This window comes from Miniopterus natalensis, chromosome 1, assembly GCF_054644295.1.
Source record: "Miniopterus natalensis isolate mMinNat1 chromosome 1, mMinNat1.hap1, whole genome shotgun sequence".
Lineage (NCBI taxonomy): Eukaryota > Metazoa > Chordata > Mammalia > Chiroptera > Miniopteridae > Miniopterus > Miniopterus natalensis.
Window position 1 is genome coordinate 4,529,140 of NC_142081.1, and position 24,324 is coordinate 4,553,463.

The 24,324-nt window shown below is 58.0% G+C and overlaps 1 protein-coding gene across 1 annotated transcript; it reads right to left on the minus strand.

Annotated features, from left to right (window-relative positions):
• Positions 1 to 2,100: 2,100 nt before the first annotated feature.
• On the minus strand, positions 2,101 to 23,345 carry CYP46A1 (cytochrome P450 family 46 subfamily A member 1). Its single transcript, XM_087813755.1, has 15 exons — positions 23,212 to 23,345; positions 17,154 to 17,234; positions 16,509 to 16,590; positions 14,273 to 14,346; positions 13,723 to 13,809; positions 12,991 to 13,129; positions 12,157 to 12,267; positions 11,150 to 11,300; positions 10,970 to 11,032; positions 9,234 to 9,306; positions 6,731 to 6,815; positions 5,964 to 6,074; positions 3,735 to 3,823; positions 2,967 to 3,033; positions 2,101 to 2,832 (listed from the first exon to the last, which is right to left on the minus strand). Exons 1-15 carry the CDS (start codon positions 23,331 to 23,333, stop codon positions 2,662 to 2,664), a joined length of 1,506 nt encoding a protein of 501 aa, XP_087669881.1. The 5' UTR covers positions 23,334 to 23,345; the 3' UTR covers positions 2,101 to 2,661.
• Positions 23,346 to 24,324: the final 979 nt, after the last annotated feature.

The window sequence follows — 24,324 nt, forward strand, 5'->3', positions numbered from 1 at the left end:
TAGGATGTGACTCCTAGTATTTTTTCTCCCTTACAGATGGGGAAACTGAGGCCCAAGCCCCATAACCGGTGACAGATAGGGTAGGATTTGACCCAGGAGGTTCAGCTGCAGGGCCTTGGTCTTTGTTCCATCCATCTTGCCTGGCCGCGGGGGTTGGCACCAGCCCTCAGCACGTTGGGGTCTCCTGGAGGACTTAAAAGGAGACGTTTCCAGGCCCCACCCTACTGACTGATCCAGCTGGCCCAGGTGACGGTCTATGCAGCCAGGTCTGAGAGCCACCTGTCTGCCCACAGAAAGCCTGTTTTTTGTAAGAGGAAGTGGCTCGGGAGGTCAGGGTGGGTGCACTGACCCACAGAGAATAACAGCAGATCTGGGGGGGATCCAGCACCTCACCTCCAGCCCTGGTTTCCAATGCTCAGAGGCCAGCCCAGGCCTGCAGTGACCCTGCTGGCTGAGCTGGTGCGAGGTCACTGGATGCAGAGGGCTAAAGTCTGAGTCCTGAGTCCTCTATGGCCTGGCTATGTGCTGTCGCCTTGACTTTCTCATCTGTGAAATGGGCCATACCCTAGAGGATTTGAAAAAATGGCGATGCAAAGGCTCAGGCTCAGCAATGGACAGATGTTTTTGAGTCAGGGATGGTAAAGGCAAGTTTCCAGGGGGGACTGACCCCTCCAGACAATGCCAGGTTGTGCCCCTGGAATGCTGAGGCTTGTGGCCTGTGGATGTCTTAGATGGACAGTGCTGTCCTGTGAGGGCCAGACCTAGCCATGGCAGGAGGCAGACAGAGGGCATTGGGGGGGGGCTGGTGTTGGGGACCTGGTGCGGGGTAGCTGGGTGGCTGGTATGTGGAAGGATTATTGTGGGGGGCATAGAATTTGTGGGGTGGAACTGTTGAGGGAACTGTAAGGGACTGAAGAGGACAGGGGGTCACAGCAGGACAAGTTCTGGGAGCAGTGCAGGGCTAAGGGCCCAGGAATGAGGCGAGAGGAGACAGTGGCCATGAGAAGGGGCTGCTTGCAGGCAGGGTGGAGGTGAGCAAGGGCTGGGTTTGGCCATGTAGCTAGAGGCAGAGCCCAGGCACATGTCTCAGGGCCACAGAAGATTCTGGGCCCCCAGGCAGGGAACTGGAAACAGAGGTGGGGACACGCTTGATAAGGGCCAGCTGAGTGCCCAGGTGGCACTCAGAGGCCAGACCCTGTGCCCAGAGGCTTAGGTGAAACCACTTCAGCCTGGGTGGGGTCCCAGCTCCACCCCAGTGCAGCACATCCACCTGCACCAGGCGAGTCACTACCTCACTGAGCTGTGTCCTGGTCTGCCACATGGGAAGATCCTCAGGATGGTGGCAAAGACTGAAGAGCCAGTGTGTGGCAAGGCTGGCCAAAGTCCACCCCTCCCTGGTGTGCGGGGGGAGGGGGCACCTTTCTGGGCGCATAGCCCAGGCAGTGGGTGAGGATGTTTGGTTCTCTTTGCACAGCTACAACTCCCAAGTGCTGAAGAAGAGACTTAGAGCCAGCTCGTATCCTTGGATGGGCCAATATTTACTGTCCCTTGGCCACCCCGAGGCCCTGGGGAGGAAGGTATGGCTTCTTCACCCACGACCACCATTGCGAGGGTTACAGTCCCACCACCTGGGGCTGGGCCCCCACTGGCCTCCTTCAACAGGTTGGGAGGGGTAGCATCGTGCCAGCAGGTGAAGAGATGTCATGGGCATGAGGCCAGGCACCAGGTGCTCGGCTCCACCAGCTGCCCCATGAGAGGACCGAGGGCTCCAGCCTCTGTGAGTCAGTGCCCTTGTGGGGAGTAGACCAGACCACACAGGCCCCACTGCCCCTGACCCTCTCAAATCAAGCTCTCAGAACCCTGCCTATGATCCCAACCCCACACTTCCCCCAGGAGCACGACCTTGCACAGAGCAAGGGAACAGGCATCTGCGAACACGGGGCCTCCCAGGAACCTGGGCAGTTTCCTCCCAAGGGGACAGTGCCTGGGCCTCTCTAGGGGCAGCTTCCAGAGCTGTGTCAGCCTCAACATCACCCCATTTTACAGATGAGCAAACTGAGGGCAGAACACCCTAGCCTGGTCTGGCCGATCATTCATGCAGTCAACACATATTTATTGAGCATCGGCTCTGTGCCAGGCCCTCGGTGGGCACGGGAGGCCACAGAGACGAATCACACACAGACCCCGCAAAGAGGCTCTCACAGCCTGGCAGGGCGGTCGGTCGTTTCAAAGGACATTCACAATACAGTGGTCAGTGTGGTGTTAGAGGTAGCACAGGTGACCAAGGGAGCACAGAGGAGGGGCCCCTGGCCCGGCTGGGGGGGGCGGGGAGGGCTTCCTGGAGGAGGCGATACCTGACGGGGGCGTTCAGGGGTAAGCAGGAGTTAGGGTGTCTGGCAGAGGGAGTGGCCTGTGCAAAGAGGTGGGGGAGACAATGGCACATCTGGGTGGCAGCTGGGAGTCAGGCGGGGCTGGTCCAGGAAGGGCAGTGGAGTTAGCAGCAGACAGGGAGCTCAGCAGGAGGCGGCTGGCACAGGGCCCTCTGGGAGCCCGAGCGGAGGGTGCCTCCAGGGACGCGGGGGGAGCAGGGCGGGTGCTGGGGGTTGCAGAGGAGGGGGGTGCGGCCCCTGCCCAAGGAGTCCTGTGCTGCCCAGGGCGCCCTCAGCAGGGCGGGGGCGGGGGCGCGGGCTGCCAGCCCCGGGGCTGCAGGGTGCAGAGCACGGGGTCCAGCGGCTTGAGCGTGGCCTGTTCCTGCAGCCCGTAGCGTTGCCCGGGCACCAGCCGGAACTCCAGCCTCTGCAGCAGCTTGGCCATGACCACCTTCACCTCCATCTGGGCGGGGGGGGGGGGGGGCAGTGAGCACAGCGCCACGGCCGCCGGCCGCTGGGCCCCGGAGCAGGGCTCTGGCCTGGGTCCTGGCCCAAGAGAAGACCCCCCCTCAGTGCCCTCGGCGCCCCGCCGCCTACCTGAGCAAACTGCTGTCCAATGCAGGAGCGCGGGCCCAGAGAGAAGGGGAAGTAGGTGAACCTCGGCCTGCGGGGAGAGAGGGTCTGGGGTGGCCACACGCCGAGGCCGGGCTGCATCTGAACACGGCAGCCCCTCTGCTAGGCCCCGGCTCAGCATTTTCTCGCGCATCTTCCTCCTGAGCCTTGCCGAAGGAGCTGTGACTATCCCCATTTTACAGGAGGGGGAGCTGAGGCTTGGAGAGGCAAAGCAGCTTACCCACGGTCCTACGTCACTTACTCATGGGGCCGTTCACATGTCCAGTTCCGGGCAGTCTGGGCCGGGACTCAGGGGTCTGTCCCTGGAGCCCCGCTCCCCACCACTGTGTCAGCGCTTTAACGCATTCACTTCCGCGGCACCCTCCAGAGGGGGCCATCCGTGTTCCCGTTTTTCAGATGGCAGCATCAAGGCCAAGGGAGGTGGGGTCCCTTGCCCAAGTCACAGGGCTTCCCAGTATAAGGGACCGGTTAGCAGCATGGCCTTTAAAGCCAGTCTGAGCTGGGCTCAAACCCCAGCTTTGCCACTTACTGCTGTACACCCTCGGGCAAGTTACCTAACCTCTCTGAGCTGTGATTTCCTCGCCCATAAAGGGGGCACGGTGGGGATCACATCCCTTCACGTGGATCTGGAAGGCCACTCGGGCTCAGCGGGCACAGGTAGCTCAGCCAGAGGCCCCTGAGACCGTCTTCCACCCACCAGACCTCCCCTCGTGGACACTCCGAGGGACTTACTTGGGTGCTTTGGGGCTGAAGCGATCCGGGTTGAAGGTCAGTGGGTCCTCAAAGTAGGAGTCCATCCGGCCCATGACGTAGGTGCTGAACTGCCAGGCAGAGGACGCGTTTGTCTCTGCCTCCAAGAGTCGTTCCCCTCGCACCTCCCCCACCTGCTGTGGCCACCCAGTGGGGTGACTCGGAGCAGAGCAGTCCCCCAAGCCCCCACCCCTGCTCTACTCCACTCACCCATCCCTCTACCCACCTACCCGCTGGCCCCTGGAAAGTCTCTAAGAGGAGGAAAGGGGACAGCCAATGTGCTACCGACCACCAGCTGGCGTGCAGCACGTCCCACGCTTAGCCTGCCCTGTGGGAGGGCGACTCTGGTCCCTATTTTACAGATGAGGACACTGAGGCTCAGAGAGGTTCGTGACTTGTCTGAAGTCACCGGATCAGTAAGTGGCCAAACTGAGACTCAAACTCAGATCTGTTGCGAAGCCCTCTTTCTCTCAATCCCGAGAGCTGGTATTATTTTAAGTTTCTCTTTGACACCAGGCTTGCTTGGGGGTGGGGGCTACAGATCCCACTAGCCTTTCACCCGCCCTGACGGAGGCTCCCATCAACCTGGTACTCCGTACCCTGACCCAGGGGCCACGCATGTCCCCATAACTGGGGCCCGATGCTCCGTACCCGGCCCCATGGCTCACGCATGCCCCCATAACTCGGTCCCGATGCTCCGTGCCCGGCCCCAGGGCCCACGCATGCCCCCATAACTAGGGCCCGATGCTCCGTGCTCAGCCCCAGGGGCCACGCATGCCCCATAACTGGGGCCCAGATGCCGGCCTCCGCCTCTTCAGCCTGCACAGCATCTCCCTGACGGTCTCTTCCCCTGGCTCTGTCTCGAGAGTTCAGGGCAGCCACGGGTGGAGAAGGGCTTGGAACCGGGGGCCGAAGTGAGTGGGAGCATAAGGTGTGGAGGGGTCTCGGGTCAGCAAAGGGCACCCACTCTGTGCCAGGGGATTTTGTCGGACACCTGATGTACCTCATCCTGGCAACTCTTCTCAGTAAACTGTAACCCAGGGACCACCAACCCCATCTTACAAGGCTGGCATTGAGGCCAGAGATTCAGGGTCTCGCCCGAGCTGACCCAGCCAGCGGGAGCAGGGCTGGGTGGAGCTGTGGTCTGCCCACTCAAGGCCCACGGGGTGGCACAGCTGGACTGAGAGCCAGCCACAGGGCCCCCCCTGCCGGATGGGAGGGCATTATGACGAGAGGGTCATTACGACAAGTGGTACTGGTGCAGGGGTGTTAAAAAAAAAAAAGGGGGGGCAGGCAAACAGCATAAAGGACCCCACAGGGATGAAGCTCTGGTACACTCTAAGAAGGTGCCACTGAGTCCTGGAGAAGGGGTGCTCAGCCGATGGGGTTGGAGTCACGACACTCTCCTTCATAAAATAAATAAAAACAAAAATGGGTCCTGTTATGGCTGAATCGTGTCCCCCTAAAATTCGTATCTTGAAGTCCTAACCTCAGAATGTGACTATTTGGAGACAGGGTCTTAAAGGAGGTAACTAAGTTACTATGAGGTCCTAGGGTGGGCTCTAATCCCATAGGCCTGGCGTCCTTATAGGAAGAGTTGAGGGCACAGACACACACAAGAGGGGTCTGCAAGCCAAGGAGACAGGCTCAGAGGAACCAGCCCTGCCAACCCCTTGCTCTCGGACTTCCAGCCACCTGAGCTGCGAGAGGATACATCTCTGCCGCGTGAGCCCCGCAGGCTGTGGGGCTGCGTCACGGCAGCCTGAGCGGACAAATGCACCCCTACCTCACACCGAATGCACCCCTACCTCACACCGGACACAAATCAATTCCAACTAGGAAAGAACCTGACTTTCAAAGGAAAACGTAAAGTTGTTAGAAGACAATGCCGGTGAGTCTGCCGACCTCAGGATAGGGGAGGATTTCTTACACAAGACAAAATAAGCGAACCAACCACTAGAAACTTCTCTGTGCCTCAGCATCCTCAGCTGTGAATGGGGCACCTCATCCAGACTTATCCTCTGTAACCTTAACTGGACAGTGTGAGAGGGAGAGAGAGACATCACAGGGCTATGGGGAGGCTCAGAGGGGACACACTGGGCAGCCAGTGCTGAGAATGGGCCCACAGGCGCCCCCGACCTCAGAGGAGAGCCCACGTCAACCACCCGGGGCAGGCAGGCAGGCAGGCAGGCAGGCAGGGCCCCCACGCACCAGGAGCGGGGTGTTGCCGGGGACTCTGACCCCATCAATCAAGGTCTCCTCCTCCAGCAGGCGAAAGGTGCCCCACGCGGGCGGGTACAGCCTCAGCGACTCCTTGAGGACCTGCAGAGCCACACGGGGAGGTAGCAAGAGAAGCCGGGAGATCCCATGGAACAGGCTCCAGACCCATCGCTGCTCCCACCCATGGTGCTGACTGTGCCCCCAAGTCCAGGACTGGGTCCCGGGCCCCTGAGGAGTCAACTTCACCTTTGTGTTCACCCCCTCATTCCACAGGAGAAACTGAGGCCCAGAAAGAGAAGGGAGGTTGGTAAAGCCACAGCAGCAGAGCCGGGACCAGGAGCCAGGCCTCCCTCTGAACCAGGGGTCCCATCACCCTGAGACCCCCCCCCCAGCTCAGGCAAGGCCTCCTGCTGTGCTGTGTCTCCTGCTAGGCCTGTCCCCTGATGGGAAGCTCAGGCCGGCGGAACCCTGGCCGAGTGGGAAGTGCAAACAGAGCTCCACTCACTCGTGGGCCGGTCTCCAACCGTGGCTGCATGTTGGGATTACCTGGGAGCCTTTAAAATGCTGCTGCTCAGGGCCACCCCCAGTGACTGATGTTACTGGTCCAGGGACAGCCTGGGCTTGGGAATTTTTTAATTTCCCAGGGATTCCCATGAGCAGCAAGGTTAGAGAACCTATTCTAATGGGTTAGGGAGGCTGCAAGCCTGAATCGATAAACCACCCACAGCTGCCCAGAAGTGTCTGCCCCAGCCCCACACCTGGGACAGGTACTGCAGTCTCCCCAGGTCCTCGTAGTCAAGGTGCCTCTTAGAACCGATGACCTCGTCGACCTCGGCCTGCAGCCTGTGGGGTCAGACGAAGACAAGTTCATCTCCAAGGACATATGATCTTTAAGAAGGGGGGATGGAAGGAACCGTGCAGAGAGGGGCCTGGGGTTCCCCACCTGTGAACGCGGCCCACCCCACTGTTGAAGGCCTCTAGGAGCCACCACGTCCACACCAAGCAGGTGGGGACAGTGTCCCAGGGCCTTTACACCATCCATCCTGGTGCTCGCTGCTGCGAATCGGAGGCGGGAAATCGGCCCCCACAGAACACGGGCTTTGCACACGGGTGCCCATCTCAGCCCGGGCCACAGCCGCCCCAGCTGGAAACTGCGGGATGAGCCTGCGGGCGCGGGCGAGGGAACCTCGGGACCCGCCCCGTCAGAATAACATGCGGCACGAAGCGTGGATGTGCACCACCCACGCCCACTGGGGGGCTGCTGTCCGAGGCAGAAGAGGTCACGCGTGGCAGGATGTCGGGGCAGCGGAGCCCTGGGCACCGCTCACGGAACAAAAACGGCGCAGGTGGAAAACGGAACGAGTTCCTCAAAAATCAAACCTGGGATTACCATGGGGTCCAGCAGTGCCACGCCTGGGTGGGCACCCAGAAGAACTAAGAGAAGGGTCTCGAGTAGATCTGTACGCTCGTGTCTGTGGCAGCCTTATTTGCAACAGCCCAAAGGTGGAAGCCACCTAAGGGTCCGCCGATAGATAAGCAAGATGTGGCCTGTCCTGCCCTGGCCGGTGTCATTAGATGACTGAGCGTCAGCCTGTGCACCGAAAGGTCACTGGTTCGATTCCCGGTCAGGGCACGTGGCCAGGTTGTGCATTTGGTCCCTGGTTGGGGTGTGTGCAGGAGGCAACCAACCGATGTTTCTCTCTCTCTCTCCAATCAATAAAAACATTTTTTTTTTTTCCTTAAAAAGAGATGTGACCCATCCATACAATGAAAGGTGACCCAGTCTTGAGACAGAAGAACATTCTGGCACCTGCTACCACATGGATGAGCCTTGAGGACATTCTCCTGAGTGAAACAAGCCGGTCACAAAGGGACAAACAGTGCGTGACTCCACCTCCATGGGGTCCTTGGAGTATTCAGACAGCAGGCAGAGAGAAAGGGGGGCACAGGGGGTGGGGGAGGGGTGGGAGTCGGTGTGTAAGGGGACAGGGTTTCATTTTGGGAAGGTGAGACGTTCTGGGGGTGGATGGTGGGGATGACACATGACAACGCGAATGCACTTAATGCCCGAGCTGACAAGTTAGGGTGGTTAAAATGGTAAATCGTGTTAGATTTGTGTGTTTTACCATAATTTTTTTTTAACCTTCACCCAAGGATATTTTTTCCATTGCTTTTCAGAGAGACGGGGGGGGGGGGGGGGGGAGGGCGGGGAGGGAAATATCGATGTGAGAGAGACGTCGATTGGTTGCCTCCTGCACGCACCCCGACTGGGCCCAGAGCCTGCACCCGAGGTAGGTGCCATTGGCTAGAATCAAACCCAGGACCCTTCAGTCTGTGGTGGATGCTCTAACCACTGAGAAACTGGCCAAGGCTTACCATAGTATATTTTTTAAGTGGATTTGGGAAGAGGTGTCAGTAATGTGGGTGATGTCGTGGTAAAATACATGTTGAAATTCAGTAGTTAACCATGAACTGCCTCTGGTGGGTGGGGCCATCAGGGACGGGTTTTTTATTATTATTATTATTATTTTAACTTTTCTGCTCTTTTCCAAATTTTTAACAAAGAGCATATTACTATCACATCTTTTTAGAAGCCTAATAAACGATTTCATGCCCTTGTATGCGATGATAACTGCTCACCACACCCTCTCCCCCCACCCCCACCCCCGCCCAGCATCTCACCCCCCACGCCTGTGGCATTCTCAGAGTGCCCTCGCATCTGGCTCCGTCAGTCCGAGAAACAGTCCTTGAGGGAACCTATTTGTATTCAAGGAAGCCAATGGCCTGCTCAGATGCCATCTCCCCAGCCATGCCCTCTCTGTCCTGCCAGCAGAGGACGGGCACCCCCTCAGCACTTGACTTAGAATTCCACTCAGGCCTCAGTGGCAGCCCCTGGCCAGGCACTACGCACACGTCGGGAGGGAGAGAGCCTGGCCCCTCGAAGCTTCCAGTCCCATGACTGAAGTAGGCTAGAAGCATTTATGAGCTGGAAGGAGGCCAGCGGCTACTTGAGGGGCCTGAGAAGTAAAAGGGGAGGAGGTAGGAGGAGGAAGAGTTGTTGTCTAGGAGAAAAGCAGGGAGAAGAGCTTCCAGAGCAGGGACCAGCATGTGCAAAGGCCCTGGGACAGCGAGAAACAGGACCCAATGCAGAGGGCTCAGCCATGGGAGGCGGGAGCAGGTGGCCCTCTAGGAATAAAGCATCAGACAATCCCCTTCGCCAACACCAAGGGAAGCCTCCTGTGCCTGGCTCCCTATGCATACCTTGCCAAGATCTCGGGCTGGCGGGACAGCTCCATCACCGTGAATGCCAAGTGATTGGCAGAGGTCTCGTGACCTGCAGGAAAGGAGGAGAGTGACAGCTCCGCATGGGACTATAGAGCGGCTGCAGGCTCGGCTTCGGAGACCCCACCCGCCTGGTGGCAGTTCAGGCCCTCACTTCTGCCCCCTAGGATTGAGCTGGGCATACGGATATAAAGGGATGCCTGATGCCAGCCAGTGTGGCCAAATAAATGGCATTTGCCCCCATGCAGCTGGTTTCATACTCTAAAAGCCCCTTCCTCCAACCATCCTCGAGCCTTGCCTGGCCTGGAGGGATGTCTGTCCCCATTTTGCAGAAGAGGAAGCTGAGGCTGAGAGAAATGTCTCTCTGAGGTCACACAGCAGGAGGAACAGAGCTGGGACTCAAGGCAAGCAAGGCTTTGAGCCCAAGTCTGTGTTCTCCCTGGGCTGTGGGCACCAGCCCCTGGGGTCTGGAGAGAGCACACCTCCAGCAGCGGAGAACACGGGGAGGCTCCCCCCCACCCCGGGTGGGCAGGGATCATCTCAGTGGGGCCGATCTGAGTCCTGGCAGGATCTGGCCAAGTGGACAAAGCGCCCAGTGGCCTGGGAAGGAATCATCTGCACTGCAGGAATTTCCTCTGAAGGGGCAGGTGCCCACCAGGTGGCAACCGCTGCCAGCCACGGGGCCTCAGAGGCCTGCTGCAATGAGAGAGAAGGGCCTACACCTCACAGCAAGTAGGTGCTGGGAAGCGAGGCCCAGCCGCTCTTGGGGCAGGAGGTGGATGAGTCAGGGCCAGGGGACCCCACGGGGGGGAGCAGCCAGAAGTCCCACCCTGGCCCTGGCTGTTTGTTCCCAGCTGTGACTCAGTTTCCTCACAGCCCACCCCTGAGCCCTGTGTCTGGACCACTGCAGGGGCCAGGAGGGCAGGGCAGGTGCACCTCTCTTCCCTCCTCTGAGAACCCATCACCCAGCCAGTTCAGTGTGTCTGTCAGTCTGTCTACCACCGCCATCAGACGACCAACTGTCCTTCCTCTGTTCACCTCTGCCTTCCCCGAGCCTAGGATCCATTCACTTGTTCATTCATTCCATCCAGTCTTCACGGCTCCCTACTGCACTGGGCCTGGGGAACACCCAGGCGCGGGAACGCCTAACCCCTCGCGCGCCGAGCACGCAGCGTGCCGGGGGAGACAGGCCTCATCGAGTCACACCAACAAATATGCAACTTAAACTGTGGGGCAGGGCGGAGGAGCTCTGCCATGGAGAGCTAACGGGCGGCCTGATGCGTCTGGGCAATCACTGAGGGCTTCCCCAAGGAAGAGGCAGCTGAGGGATCCCTGAAGGGTGGGGAGGAGTTTTCCTGGTGAAACTAGACGCTCAAGAAATATTTGACGAGCAAATGAATGAAGTTGCCCCCACAAATTCTGAGTGAGGGGGAAACTCGAATTCTCAAGGCCAAGCTCTCCTGAGCCCCAAAGGGCAGCCTCACATGTCCCCACGATCACCAGCTCTGTTAACAGGTCAGATGCCACAGGGGGGCCTCCTGGGCCTCCCTAAGCGGAGAGAGAAGGCTCTGCCCCCCTCGTCCCAGCCCCCCGATTCCGCAGCATAACTCGGCCCGGACACCCAGAAAATCTCCCAGAGTCAGGATTCCGGGGATCCACCGTTCCCATAAGTTCTGCAAAGCCCTGAGCCCCTGGTCGCCCACGAAACTACGAACCAGCAATGAAAAAGGTGACAAAGTTGTCCAGCAGGATCTCGTCGTCCTGGGTGTCCTCTTCCGCTGCAAGACAAGGGGCGGCTCAGGGCCGGCGCGGCGTCCGCGACACTCACACTTCGGCTCCCTTTCCCAGGACCCAAACCGTGGTCACCCGGCCCCCGCCCTCGCAGGGCCCCGCACCTTTGAGAATCTGCGTGAGGATGTCGGCAGGGACGGCGTCCCCCCGCTTCAGGGCCTCCCGGCGGCGCTGCACCCAGTCCCTGCCCACCTGGCGCAGGAAGCGGACGCTCTCGCGGATCTCGCGCAGCTGCTTCCACTTCCCGGGCATGAACTGCACAGGAGCCGCAGCTGGACGGGCCTCCCAGCACGCACCCCGCGCCCCCCCCAGCCCCGAAATCACTACAGGTGCACGGCAGCCCCGCGAGCTGGGAGGCCGGAGGGATGCGGAAAAGTTCTAGAAAAGACCGAGGAGCCAGGGAGACGAGACAGGGAGAGGGCCGGCTCAGCCCAAGCACGCATCGGCTTCCCTTCCTGCACCAGCTCCTAGAAACGATGGGAACGATGCCCGCGAACATTCAGGAAGCACTGGCTGGAAACAAGAATGGGTCCCTGCAGGATGGGGCGGTTAGGACGGCAGGGAAGGAGACCACGGCCAGGGGGGCAGCGAGGGGGACTCAGCAGCTGCAAAAGTGGGGTGGCGTCAGAGGGCTGCGAACTCAGAGGCCGAAGTCCCAGGAACAGGAGGGGGCCCTGGGCGTCTGTCTGAGAATCAACTCAAGTACCACCTTTCTCCCTTCTTCCTCCTTCAAGCCTGGAACAAGGGGGTGATAGCTGGAGCTGCAGCAGCCATCTCATGACAACGAGATGACGTGCTGGAGACAGTAGAACAGAGAGAGGGCCCGGGGACACCTGACACGGTGGAGCCATCCTGGGCTCCCTCGATGGCCCGCTTTCAGGGGTCATTTTGCACGAGAGAAAGATGAACTCCTAACTTACTTAACCCACTCTGATTCTGAGCCTCCGCTCTAGGCAGTGCATGCAAATCCTGACTGAGTCAGAAGGCGCTTCAGATACATGTACCAGAGCTCAAAGCTCATCCTGAAAAAAAACCACTGCAGGAGGTGCTCCAGCAAAACAGGACAACATAAGCTGGTGGCCGGCCACCGGGAGGGGTGCTTTGGCCGTACCTTCGCCAGGGTGTTGCGGGATGCAGAGATGCCCTCCAAGATCAGCTTCACCTTCCCGGACAGAGGCTTCTGGGCGCCCAGCAGCATGCCCGTCTCCATCCCAAAAGCTGCCTGGGGAGAGAGAAGGGTGGGGTCACGCCTCGGGGGCGGGAGGACCAGAGACCCAGGCAGAGCCTGGCACCGTCCAGCTGGAGACCCAGGCCCGGGGCTACGGGCTGACGTGCACCTGGTCACCGACTCCCCGCAGGGAGCCGCGATGACCCCAAGCCCGCTGACTGTGGTGGGGCTTAAGTAGCACGTGCTAACTGCCGCACAGACCTCGACTCCTTCCTTGACAGGACGCAGTTCCCCTGAAATGCAGCCTTCCCTGGGTGTCCATGCTACGCCCAGCTGCCCAGGGGGTTGTGGAGTGACAATGACTCTTCACTCCAGCTGCCTGACCTGCCTTTACCTGGGTTTGGGATTATCTGGGCCACTGCTGGGCCTGCCAGGGTAAAAAGCCAACCCACTGCCCCATGGGGGAGCCGAGGAGGAGGTGAGCTTTGGGCTGGAGTTGGGCAGACCTCAGACCCAGTCGGGCTTCTGCCCGTGACAGGCCACAGGCCGGTCCGCACACCTCTCGGTGTCCTGTCTAGAGGATGGGTTAGTAGCTCCAATCTCGTGCTGGGTGGCTTTGCATGGTCAAGGAGATAGGACGCGCTCAGCCCAGAGACGGGGCGCTGCCGCGGGAGGAGCAACTGGGAGGGAGGAAAGCGGGGCGGGAAGGGGGGAGAGGAGCCCTCTGCCCCGGCGGCCTGCCCCGCGCCACCCCGCACCCTGCTGTCCGCCCATCACCTTGGCCAGGATGTCCATGGTTGTGCAGGTCAGCATTTCCTGCATGGACACCGGGGTCTGCCCATCTGCCTTGGCCTCGAGAATCTCTACCAGCTGCTCCGCTTTCTCGTTGAATGTTTCCATCAGGCTGACCAAGGAGCTGGGGAACAGCACGCACATCAGCGGCCGCCTGGACCAGCCCAGGGCTTCAGCCATCCTGTGGCCTCCCCTCTGGCAGGAGGCCAGTGTGCGGAATGGAGGTGGGGGCCCCTCCCAGCCTTTCTGGCCTCCCCTTGAGGCCCAGCTCTGGGGCCTGGGTGGCAGTGATCAAACTAAGCCCTGAGGTTTCACCATTCCCTCCACTCAGGATGGCAGCTGTCCCTCTGCCCTTGTCCGGATGGCTCCATGGGTCCCCTGTCTGCCACTGGGCCCCTCAACTCTGAGCTCAAGGGGATGTGACAGTGTAGAAACTCCAGCGGACAGTGGGAAGGAAGGAAAGAAAGGCCCCTGGGGCCTCCAGAATCCATGAAGTTTCCCCTCAAACCTCTCTGCCGGCACTGCCCACTCTCCCGCCCTGCCGGGCCCCGGGCTGCCTCGTGTTCTATTCTGCTCCTGTCCGTGAGCAATCGCAGTGCCCAGCCCTATGTGGACAGGAGTCCTCAGGCCCAGAGGACTCAAGCCCACCCACGCCAGGCAGCCCAGCACGGCCTCTGACCGGCCAAGGCCCAGGCTGCCCGCCGCGGCCAGGCTCACCTGCGGCTGAAGGCCAGGTCCATGACCCTCCGCTGCTTGTGCCAGCGCTCGTAGTCGCACTCGGACACCAAGCCTTGGCCAAACAGCCTGTGGGACACAAACAGGGTGAGCGAGCAAGGTGTGGGAATGGGGATGGCCTGACGGGCACGGGGTCACCTTTAGGGGTGATGGAAAGGCCCTGGAACTAGACAGTGCTGACGCCTGCACCATGCTGTGAATGTGCCAAATGCCACCGGGTTTACCTCCAACGTGGTTAAAATGGTGGGTTTTATGTATGTGACTTTAATCACGATAAAAAATAAATAAACCAAAAAGAAACAGGGTGATTGTGTGCCCCAACCTCGGCAACCCCCGCACTCCCCCTGCCGTGGGAGGGGAAGGGGGAGAGGAAGGTGCTGATGATGATAGCGGTGGCCATAGGGCCTGGGGCACGTGCTGTGTGTCTGGCAGCCAGGAGCTCAGGCCCTAAGGCTACCCCAGGGCTCTGGAGCCCCTGGGCCCTCTGCTCGCTGCCAGAGGCCTCCCCCCGGGTCCCCTCCTCCCACCTTACCTCTCGCCAAACACAGTCTGGATGGCATGGTACATCTTGGAGTCCTTGTTGTACTTGGTTGACATCAGGAACTTCTAAACATCCCCAAAAACCAACATCAGCTCATGAACCCAAGGGAGTCAGTGAAGGACTCAGCAGTTTCAATTTATGTGAAACATACCCCAGGTAATCCCCTGGAGCTGAGCCAGCTACAACGTGAACACTTCACACGCGTGACCTCACCTAGCCCTTCGGAGATCCCATCTTTAAGCAAGAGCACCCCCTTCAGGGATGAAGAAACTGGGGCGCAAAGGGGTGAAGGGGTTGCCCTGTGGCCACACAGCTAGAGAGCAATGCGGCGGGCGACGCCCTGGCCACTGAGCCAAACCGGCTCGGGCAATTATCAAAGTTCTTACCTTAAAATAGTAGAATAAGGACAAATAAACTCAAAGTTGATAGAGGAAGGAAATAACAAAGAGCAGAAATCAACAAAATAGAAAACGGACGAACAATGGAGAAAACCAATAAAACCAAAAGCTGGTTCTTTGAAAAGGTGAGTGAGACTGATAAACCTCTTGCTCGCCTGACAAAGAAGATGAGCGATAAACCCAAGTTACTATTCCCAGGAATGAAAGAGGGGGCATCACACAGATCTGGTAAACAGTAAAGAGATCAATAAATAAAAATTGTGGACAACTTTATACCACTAGTTTCAACAATTTAAAAGAAATGGACACTGCACTCAAGAAAAAATGGAAAATCTGGATGGCCATATATCAATTAAAGAAATTGAGTGTGTAATTAAGACAAACAAAGAACACTTCCCTCTAAAAAAATGCCGGGCGCAAATGGCTTTACCAGTGAATTCCATCAAACACGAAGGAAAGAAATAACACCACTCCTACACAAACTCTTTCAAAGAAAAGAGAAGAGGGAACATTTCCTGACTCATCTTATGAGGCCTATTAACCTGATACCAAAACCAGACAAAGGCACTATAAGAAAAGAATAAAGATAGAAACAAAAATTCCTAAAGAAAGTTGAGCAAATTGTATCCATGTATCCATGAGCAAACTGTATCTCGACCAGGAATGCAAGGTTGGTTTAACACTCGACTATCACTGCAATTCATCACTTTAATATATAATATAATATATAATATAATATATAATATAATATAATATAATATAATATAATATAATCTTCCAACTTCTTTTCTCATTGAGCATCGTGAAGGTTTTTGTGTATGATTTTTGGCAGCGTGTTTTAAAACATCTCAAAATATGTCTGTATTTGAAATTAAACTTTTTAAAGATAAAATTATTTTTAACATCCTGTTAGAGACGCCATAATTGTTCAATTTGTCTCCTGATCTGAACCCAAAGTCGTATTTTATCCCTCTTTGTGTCACCACGGGCACCCTCTGTGCAGAGAATCACCCCGTGCACCATGTGAGTAACCCCTGTGTGAACTGCGCCACCATCATTTATTGTGCAATTACTGTGTGCCAGGCATGGACCCGATGCCTCATACACGTTATTTCAGTCCCATTCTCACAACCCCTGTAGGAAAGGCATCATTCCTATTTTATGGACAAGGAAACTGAGACCCAGAGTGATGAAGTAACTTGTCCAGGTCCCACAGTCCGTTGGTGGCAGAGCCCAGATTTGAGCCTAGTTCTGCTAACCCCCCAAGTAGATGACCCGATGGCCATTCTTAATACCTACACAGCAGACACCATCCCACAAACACTACAGGCCAATTAATGCCACCTGTCTCCATTTCCTCTTCTCTGCCATGGGGACTCATAAGAGTTCCTACCTCAATGAGATCTAATGGGTTAATAATTGTGAACTACACAGAAAAGCACATGAGCCCTAGTTAACACTGTTAAGTATCCTTTGACCCTTTACTTGTTAAATAGATCAATATTTAATTTGCATCATAGCCCTGAAAGAGTGGGGGTGGTTATAGTCTCACCTTGCCAGTGAAGACACTGAGCTGAGAGGCGAACTACGAAACGTGTGTGCACCAAATGTGTCCAACAGCAAAGTCCCCACACCCAACAGCCCCACCTTTAGGAGCCCACCAAGCGGTGGGTGGTTAGAAAGATGCCATTCCCTTTCGGATCCCGGGGAAACCAGCCCAACTCTATGTGACTCTGGAACATTTCTCTCCCAGTCCCCAGGGCCAAGTTTCACGTGCCCAACCAAGGGAAGGGGAGGCCCATCCCCATGGAAACCACTCTGTTTCCTACCTTGACCGACTCAGGGCTTGTGACGATGACCGAGGTTTTGTGGAAGACATTGACCCGCACGACAGGCCCATACTTCTTAGCCCTGGAAACCAAAGGGACCCAAAGGAGGCTGTCAGCTACTGGAGATGTGAATATCAGCAGCCCAGGCCCGGCAGGAGAAGCCGGGTATCCCATCCCAGGACGGGGCTCACCAAGGGCTTGGGGCCCAGGCTCTGCCCTGGGGCTGACTCACTACTCAGTCTCATCTCCCATGGGCCTCAGTTTCCACATCCATGAAAGGGGGTTGCTACACTCTTCCTTTGCCCCAAAGGTTGTACTGGAATCAAGCAATATCGGGTCTCTGAAAATGCTTTGAAAAGTGTGAAGCACCACCCCAAACAATGACTCTTACCCAGTCACCCCCTACACCCAGGTTACAGATGAGGAAACTGAGGCCCAAGAGCTTCTAATGGTTGGTCTAAGGTCATGTGGTTGCTTTTGAACCGGCCTGGTCTGTCTCTCCACCCAAGGGAGGACCTGCTGGGGGTAGGAGCGACCTGGGCAAGGGAGCGGGGAGTGCGTGTGCTGGACTGGGGGGATGGGAGGGGAGCTGGCCTGGGGGACCTGGACCAGAGTAAGGGCAATGAATGACAAGTTAGGACCCACCAATCCAAAAACACATCTTGGAGCACGCGGCCACAAACCTCGTCCTTCTTCCAAAAGTAGGGAAGGTGCCCTAGGAGGAAACTGGAAGAAATGGGAGACATTGAGATCACGGGAAGTCACCATTAAAGAGTGTTCCCTTCCCCACAGGGCCCTATGAGGTTGATGTTGTTAGACCCACTTTGCGGATGGGAGAACTGAGGCATGAGAGGTGTGGCTCTGACTCAGGGTCACCTGGCAGGATGCAAACCTGGGTCTGACTGGCTCCAGAGGCCTCCTTGGAGAGGTGATGTTGAGAAATAAAACCATCTGCCTGGTGCAGAGGTTGGGGGCTGGCACTCAATCATATTGTGTGGAATTACCTTGAGGCACCCACTGAACACTTTCCATGTGCTGGGTGCCATGCTAAGCCCCACCCCATCTGACCTCCCCACACCACCTGGAGCTGGGCAGCTGAGGCTGGACAGGGGAGGTCACCTGCCCACAGCTGTGGGGCTGGCACCAGGGTCTTATCACCAGCAGATGGGTGGGTCACACTAAGTCTGCAGCGTGATCACCAAATTGTAAACAAGCCTTTTGGTGTCACTTTGAGGCACGTTCCAAGGGACTCATGACTTCCTGTCTCCTCTAGGACTCTATTCTAGTCAAGCTCACTTACTACAGCACCCAGACAAGAAAAAACAAACAAACAAAAAACCATAAAAAACCCCACTGCAATTGGGATTTCCTGGGTCAGTGAGCTCATTCTCCTGGTGGAAGACAGTAGATAAGCAATAAGTAAGTATGAAGTCAGAGGGTGATGGCATGAGGAGAGCTGGGGCGGAGGAGGGGGTGGCCGTCTTATACAGGCAGGTCAGGGAACAGCCCTCCATGAAGGCGTCATGTGAGCTGTAAGAAGTGAGGGACTTGGCCCAGCAGGAATCTGGGGGAAGAGCAGTCAAGGCAAAGGAATGGCAGGTGCAAAGGTCCTGAGGCGGGAATGTACTTGGTAAGTTCAAGGAAGGCAGTGTAGCTAGAGCAGGTGGCTTAAGGGGACCGTGATACAGGCTGGGGTCACCAAGGTGGGCAGATATGCACGGCCCTGTGGGCTGTGGTCCACGCTTTGGCTTTGCCTTCCGCGCAGTAGGGGCTACTGGTGGATTTTGAGCGGAGCGGAGACAGGATCTGACTTGAGTGTTAAATGTATTGTCTTGCAGATACAGTGCTGAGAACAAAGGGGCGGGGAGGGCTCAGGGGTGGAAGCAGGGCCCGGGCGAGGGACTGTGAGAGGTGATGAGGGCTGGGACCCATGGAGGTGAGAAGTCCGTTCCGAGTACGCTGAAGGCAGAGCCAATGGGCTCGCCCACCTTTTGGGTGTGCCGAGTGGGACAGGTGTCAGGGATGACCCTGGGCCACAGGGAGGGTACACGGAGCTGCCATTTACTGAGGTGAGCAGGTCTGAGGGGAGCTTTTTGGAGCAGCAGACCCCCATCAGCCGTCCCCTGTCCAAGTCCATCAGGTGGACAGGCTACCAAAGGCTACGCCTGCTGGCTCTGGGGCTCTGCCTGCAAGAGGGGCAGGCTGGAGGCTCCAGCTCCACCCCCCCAAAGCAGCCCTCCATTGGCCAGTGACCCCGCCCCTCCACCTTGGAGGGCAGCTCTGGGGCCCATGCTCCCCTGGGTCCCGGGTTCCTCAAGGGGTGCACTCAGTGTCACCCGGATGCCCAAAGGGACAACCTGCCAAGGAGACTGGGCAGGAGATGTGGGGAGAGCCAGAGAAGGGTTGGCTGCTTTGAAGAGAGGCTTCAAGGGGGAGGGAGGCATCAGTCTGCCCCAGGCTGATGAGGGGCCAGGCAAGATGGGGACCCAGCGCCGACTGTGCGTTAGCTCCGCGGTCACTGGGCCTTGACTGAAGCAGGTTGGGTGGAGAGGTGAGGGCCAGAGCCCGGCGGGGTGCTGGGTTCAAGAGAGAACAGGAGGGAGGACCGGCGGCCCATAGACAGGTAGGCTTCCTGGGGGGCTGCAGTGGGGGAGCAGAAACAGGGGGCAGCCGTTGGAGGGGAAGGAGATCAGGGAGAAAAGGGTTGGTTTTTAACAGCATATTATATAAAAACGAGGAAGATGCAGAAGAAAGGGAAACCGGTGACGCAGGAGAGGGGGCAGTGGGGGGCAGTGCTGCTGAACGGCGAGGGCAGCTGTCCTTGGCCGGGAGCCCCTGGCCCAGCAGGAAGGGAAGGGGAGGGCAAGTGGGCCGGCGCTGGCAAGGGGTAGCTGTGGCAGCAGAGCCCTGAAAGGAAGCTCTCTCACTGATCCATTCGCTCAGGGAGGTGGGAGGCAAGAAGAAAGGCTGGGAGCGCGGATGGAGGGGGCGGAGGGGGCGTGCCGGGACTGCAGAGCCGCAGGAAGGCTGCAGAGTAGGCGCGGAGGCAGGGGAGGGGGGAAGCGTGGCCGCTGGGGTCCACTCCGAGTGAGGACTTGAGCTTGCACCGCTCCACCTGCAGAAATATGGACCGTGGACACCACTGGCTGTACTTCCAGAGTAACCTAGTATCCATGGTCACTCCCCAAAGCTGCTCATTTTCGGGAAAATGTTCTGTTTCGAGTGAGAACAGAGTCTGTTACCCCCTCACCCTCCCAGGCTAATGTGAGATCCTTCGCCCTCACCGCTGGGGTCCATGCCCCCTGGGGAGGAAGGTGAGTGACACCTTGAGAAGGGCAAGGTCACAGAGTGGCCAGGTCTCCACTGCCAGGCAAAGGGAACTAAAGCCCATTCCCTCCAGCTCCTGCAGGGGGCGCCGGGGAGGCAAAGGCAGGGCCAGGAGACAGGGTTAGAAATGAGCAGGTAAGGGGTGACAGAAAGTGGGGATGGTAGACCCCTGGGATTGGGAGGGGGCAGACAGAAGCCCACCTGGCATGGCCCTGATGGTGGACGGGAAGTGTCAGGGCAGCCAAGGAGAGAGGGGAGGGCAAAAACCCCCCTCCCAGCCGGTCCCCAGCAGGTGCAGTTCCCTATAACACTGCAGCAGGCACAGTGGGGATCCAAAGTTTCCTGTGAGCAGAAGTCATCTGGGGAGCCCACTGTGAGACCACCCAGAGGGGTGAAAGGATGGGCCACCCACTGGGAGTGAGGGTGAGGGGCTGTGGTTGTGCCTCATGCCAAAAGGATGGGGTGGTGGGTGTTCAGCTGGGCACCCAAAGTCCAACAGTGGGTCTCCACCAGGAACCACCTGGCAACTTGGTGAACAGCCCCCAACCTCAGCAACTTGGCAAGTAGGAGTGAGAGGCGAGAACTAGCACTGCCCGGGAGTCGAACTTGAAGAAATAAACACTGGGGGGGGGGGGGGGGGGACCTTTCATTGTCAAGTTTACATTCACCCCACACTACCAGGAGAGTGGGGGCTCATGAGGATGTTTAGCACCATGATAGACATAAAGAAGCCACAAGTGTCTGTGTGGGATCTGAATGCTGGGCCTGAGTTTTCAGCTGTTACATGGATCGGTGCAGTAGGATATTGTTCGTAATAAGAACACAGAGGTAGGGCACTCAGGGAGGGCAACCTGGAGGAGAGGGCATCTTGGTGACTCCTGCAGAATGCGGATAAGGGGTTGTCGGTGTGTGGGAGCACAGCAGCTGCCTCTGTGCAGGGCAGAGGGGTCCTTGCCTGCAAGCTGGCAAAACCCTGAAGCCTCAAGGGGCAAATGCCATTCCTGGAGACTCAATACATTGATTTCTTGTCAACCATGGAATTGCCAATCACGGGCTGGGGCTCCAGCCTCTGAATGCCACAGCACCTGATGTGTGCTAGAAGAAGTTTCAGAACTTACATTCAGTGTGGCTTTATATTTGACCATCAACAAATTTTTAATCCAAAATCTTTTTGCCTATGCCCCCCGTTTGGTTCACCTCCTTAGAACAAAGAGCCCGACCATAATTACATTCAACCTCCTCCGCTCCTCTGCCCACCCCCCCACACACACCTGTAGGTTGCATTGTAGATTCTGTAGGATAAGATTTGGGGGAGAATTCAGGCCTAAAAAGGAAGGAAATGCAGACACATGCTGCTCCATAGATGACCCTTGAAACCATGCTAAGTGCAAGAAGCCAGGCACAAAAGGCCACATATTGTATGGTTCTGTTTATATGAAATGTCCCCAACAGGCAAACCTGTAGAGACAGAAAGTAGATGTGTGGTTGCCTAGGGCTGGGGGGTCGGGGTGTGGTGAGTGACAGCTAATGGGTATGGGGTTTCTTTTAGGGCTGATGAAACACTAGTGCTGACTGTACAGTTTAGAAGGGCAAGTTGAATAGCATGCAGAATTTTATATTTAAAATTCAATGACCAAAAAAAAAAAAGATGCGGGGAGAGGAGCCGAGAGCGGCTTGATTTAAGTCCTGCCTTCTCAAGACACGGAGACTGGCCTAGTCTGTCATGCTTGAAGCACTCGAATTTCAGAGAAGGCCGAGTCCTGATGAGACCTATCAGAGCAACTGATCTGAACATTTGCAAGGGTGATCGTGTACCTAACAGAACTTGCAGGGGATTTCTACCAGCCACCTTGAATTGGCTGTTTATCGCGAGTGCCTGCAAATACCAGGCACTGCTGTGCTGGATGTGGGGACACAGCAGTCAACGAGACAGACACAGGCCTATGTGAGAGACAGACACTTAACAAGAGGTCGCACAAATAATTAATTACTCAATTGCCATCAGGGTCACTTAGAGCTTATATAACAGATTTAAGCGTGGGAGCAGGGGGAACCTCCCTAGGGAGTTAGTATTTAAGCCAAGTCTGGACTGCTGGGGGAAAGAACCAGCAAGATGGGATAAAAGACAGAGCTGCTACAAAAGGGGACAAGGGTCAGGAAGACCCCAGGGTGGGAGAGGATGTCTCGGAGGCCAGACAGCCTGTAGGGAGAAGCAGTTGCCTCCCTATGTCACCAGCTACAGAGATCTTCCCCGAGCCCACCGAACAGGAATTCAGGCTTCTAACACCAGGGCATCTTGTTTGAGCTGGAGGTGGGTGCCTTTCAGAATGTTCAGGTCCTGAGGTTTTAAAAAGTTTGTCTAATACCGTTGTTCATTCGTTCATTCAGCAAATATTTATTGAGCATCTGCAGTGTGCCAGGCGCTGGGGATACACGAGCAACACAGCGTCCCTGCCCTTCCCGGGGCTCACATTCTAAAGGGGAAGACAGTCAACAGGTGAACAGAGAGTCAACAGGTGAACAGAAGGTAACTTCACGGGGAATGGGCCCATAAGGGATTTGGGGCTGGGTGGACTTTACACAGGACGGATGGGGAACCAGCAAGAAGGGAATCAGCTGGGGGAAGGGGGTGCAGACTGACTGGGGCAGCAGCGGGTAAGCAACGGGGAACAGAACTGGACAGGGTACCGGCAGGTTCCCACAGCTCAGCAGGGGCCTTGCTGGCCGCGGAATGGACTTGATTTAGAATTAGATTTAGTTCTAAAGCGATGGGAAGCCTTTGGAGCAGAGAAATGACACATTTGACTTAAGCTTCAGAAAGGTAAGATTCTGCTGGGGGAGGTGGGGGGGATGGGAGCCAAGGGTGGAATGGAAGTGCCAAGGAGAAGACCAGCAGGCTACAGCAGAGCAGACACACAGAAGGGAATGGGACCCAAGGGCGGCGCGCTCCGGTCCAGGCGGAGCGGCCCGGCCGAGGCACCAAAGTTAAGAGCGCTCACTCTGGAGCCGGGCTGACCCAGGCGTCCACCTCGGCGCACCGATGGCGTGACCTTGGGCAGGTGACTTTGCCTCGGGGCGCCTCAGTCTGCTCCTCCGCGCGATGGGGTAACAACAGCGCCTCCCTAACAGGGCTGCCGCTGCCACCGCGCTCGCGGGGCCCAGCAGAGCGCGGTGGGCGCCGAGCAGCTGCGGCGACTGTGAGTAATTTGTTACTAAGAATAGTTAGCGCCCCTCTCCCCGCCGCCGCCTCCCAGCCGCCGGCGCAAAGGCGAGGCTGGACCCCCGGCCTCGGCTCGGGTCTAGATTCGGCCCCCCCCGACCCCCTATTCCAGCGCCCCATCCAGGCCCCCACCCCCACCCCCCACCCCCCGCTCACCTGGGCCGCGGCGGCCCGGGGATGTGCTCGTAGCGGCTGCGAGCGCGGTGCACGAAGGTGCAGCAGAGGCCGAAGGCGACCAGGACGGCGCTGCCCAGCAGCAGCAGCAGCCCGGGGCCCATGGCTCGCGGGCAGGCCGGGCCGGGTCGGGGCCGGCGCGGAGGGGGCGGGAGGCCGCGAGCCGCCTCGGCTGTCAGCGCCCAGCGCCGCCTCCGCCCCACGCCCGGCGCGACCCGGCCCCGCCCCCGCCGCTCGGCCCCGCCCCCGCGGCTCCGACCCCTCCCAGGACGCTCGGGCCCCGCCAACCGCTTCTCCGCCTCCGGCTCCGCTCTCGGGGCCCGCCCCCTCCCCGCCCCGCCCCTCCCGGAGCTCCGCCCCAACCTCCGCGAGGCCCCGCCCAGAGCGGGTGGTCTCCGCCAATCACAACTCCGCTTCTGGCTCAGCCCCCCTCGGGCCCCGCCCTTCCCCGCCTCCCCAGGCCCCGCCCCCAGCCCTCCAGCTCTACTCCTGGAGAAGCTCCGCCCAGAACGCGTTGTCCCTGGCAACCCCGATTCCCCGCTCCCGCGACTCCCGCGGCGGTGCTCACTCCTGCGGGCTGGTTCCGCCCCCTTTGGCGCCTCCAAATAGCGTTTCTCCGCGCGCGGTCCTAGGTCCCTTCATTTTCCCCTAAAACCTTCCCGGAAACCCCATCCCAAATTCCTGTACTACGCCGACCGTCCCCAACCCCCTTCCTGAAAACTCCAATCCCCAAAACTGGTTTTCCCTGCCCGGCCGGGGCTCATCGGGCAAGTGGCCAGCACCCCGGGGACCCAGGGCGGCCGGTGTCCGCGAATGCAGAGCTCGCGGCTGCGCCCGAGGCTGCTCTCCCGGCGTCTCCGGCGCTTCCCAGATCGGGGAGCGTTGCCACGGGTCCAAAGGCGCAGGAGTCCGAGGGGCTGGAAATCTGGGTGTGGAAGGTCGCCCTCACGGGACAGTGAGGAATGTGACCAGCGTGGCCAAAGGGCATTCTTGCACCATAATGACCAAGACTTTTATAACCTGCTTCTCCGCGCCCCTGTGTCCGGATAGGACAGAAGAGGCCAGCTATGGGCTTTTCAGTTCCCAATTCTATAC

Bases quoted from the DNA above. Each gene is read 5' to 3' on its own strand.
- CYP46A1 (XM_087813755.1), bottom strand. From the start codon at position 23,333: ATGGGCCCCGGGCTGCTGCTGCTGCTGGGCAGCGCCGTCCTGGTCGCC. The intron at 17,235-23,211 runs GTGAGCGGGGGG...CATTTCTTCCAG, and splicing joins CCCGGGCCGCCGCGGCCCAG to TTTCCTCCTAGGGCACCTTC. The intron at 9,307-10,969 runs GTTCGTAGTTTC...CCTTTCCTGCAG, and splicing joins TGTCACCTTTTTCATTGCTG to GTCACGAGACCTCTGCCAAT.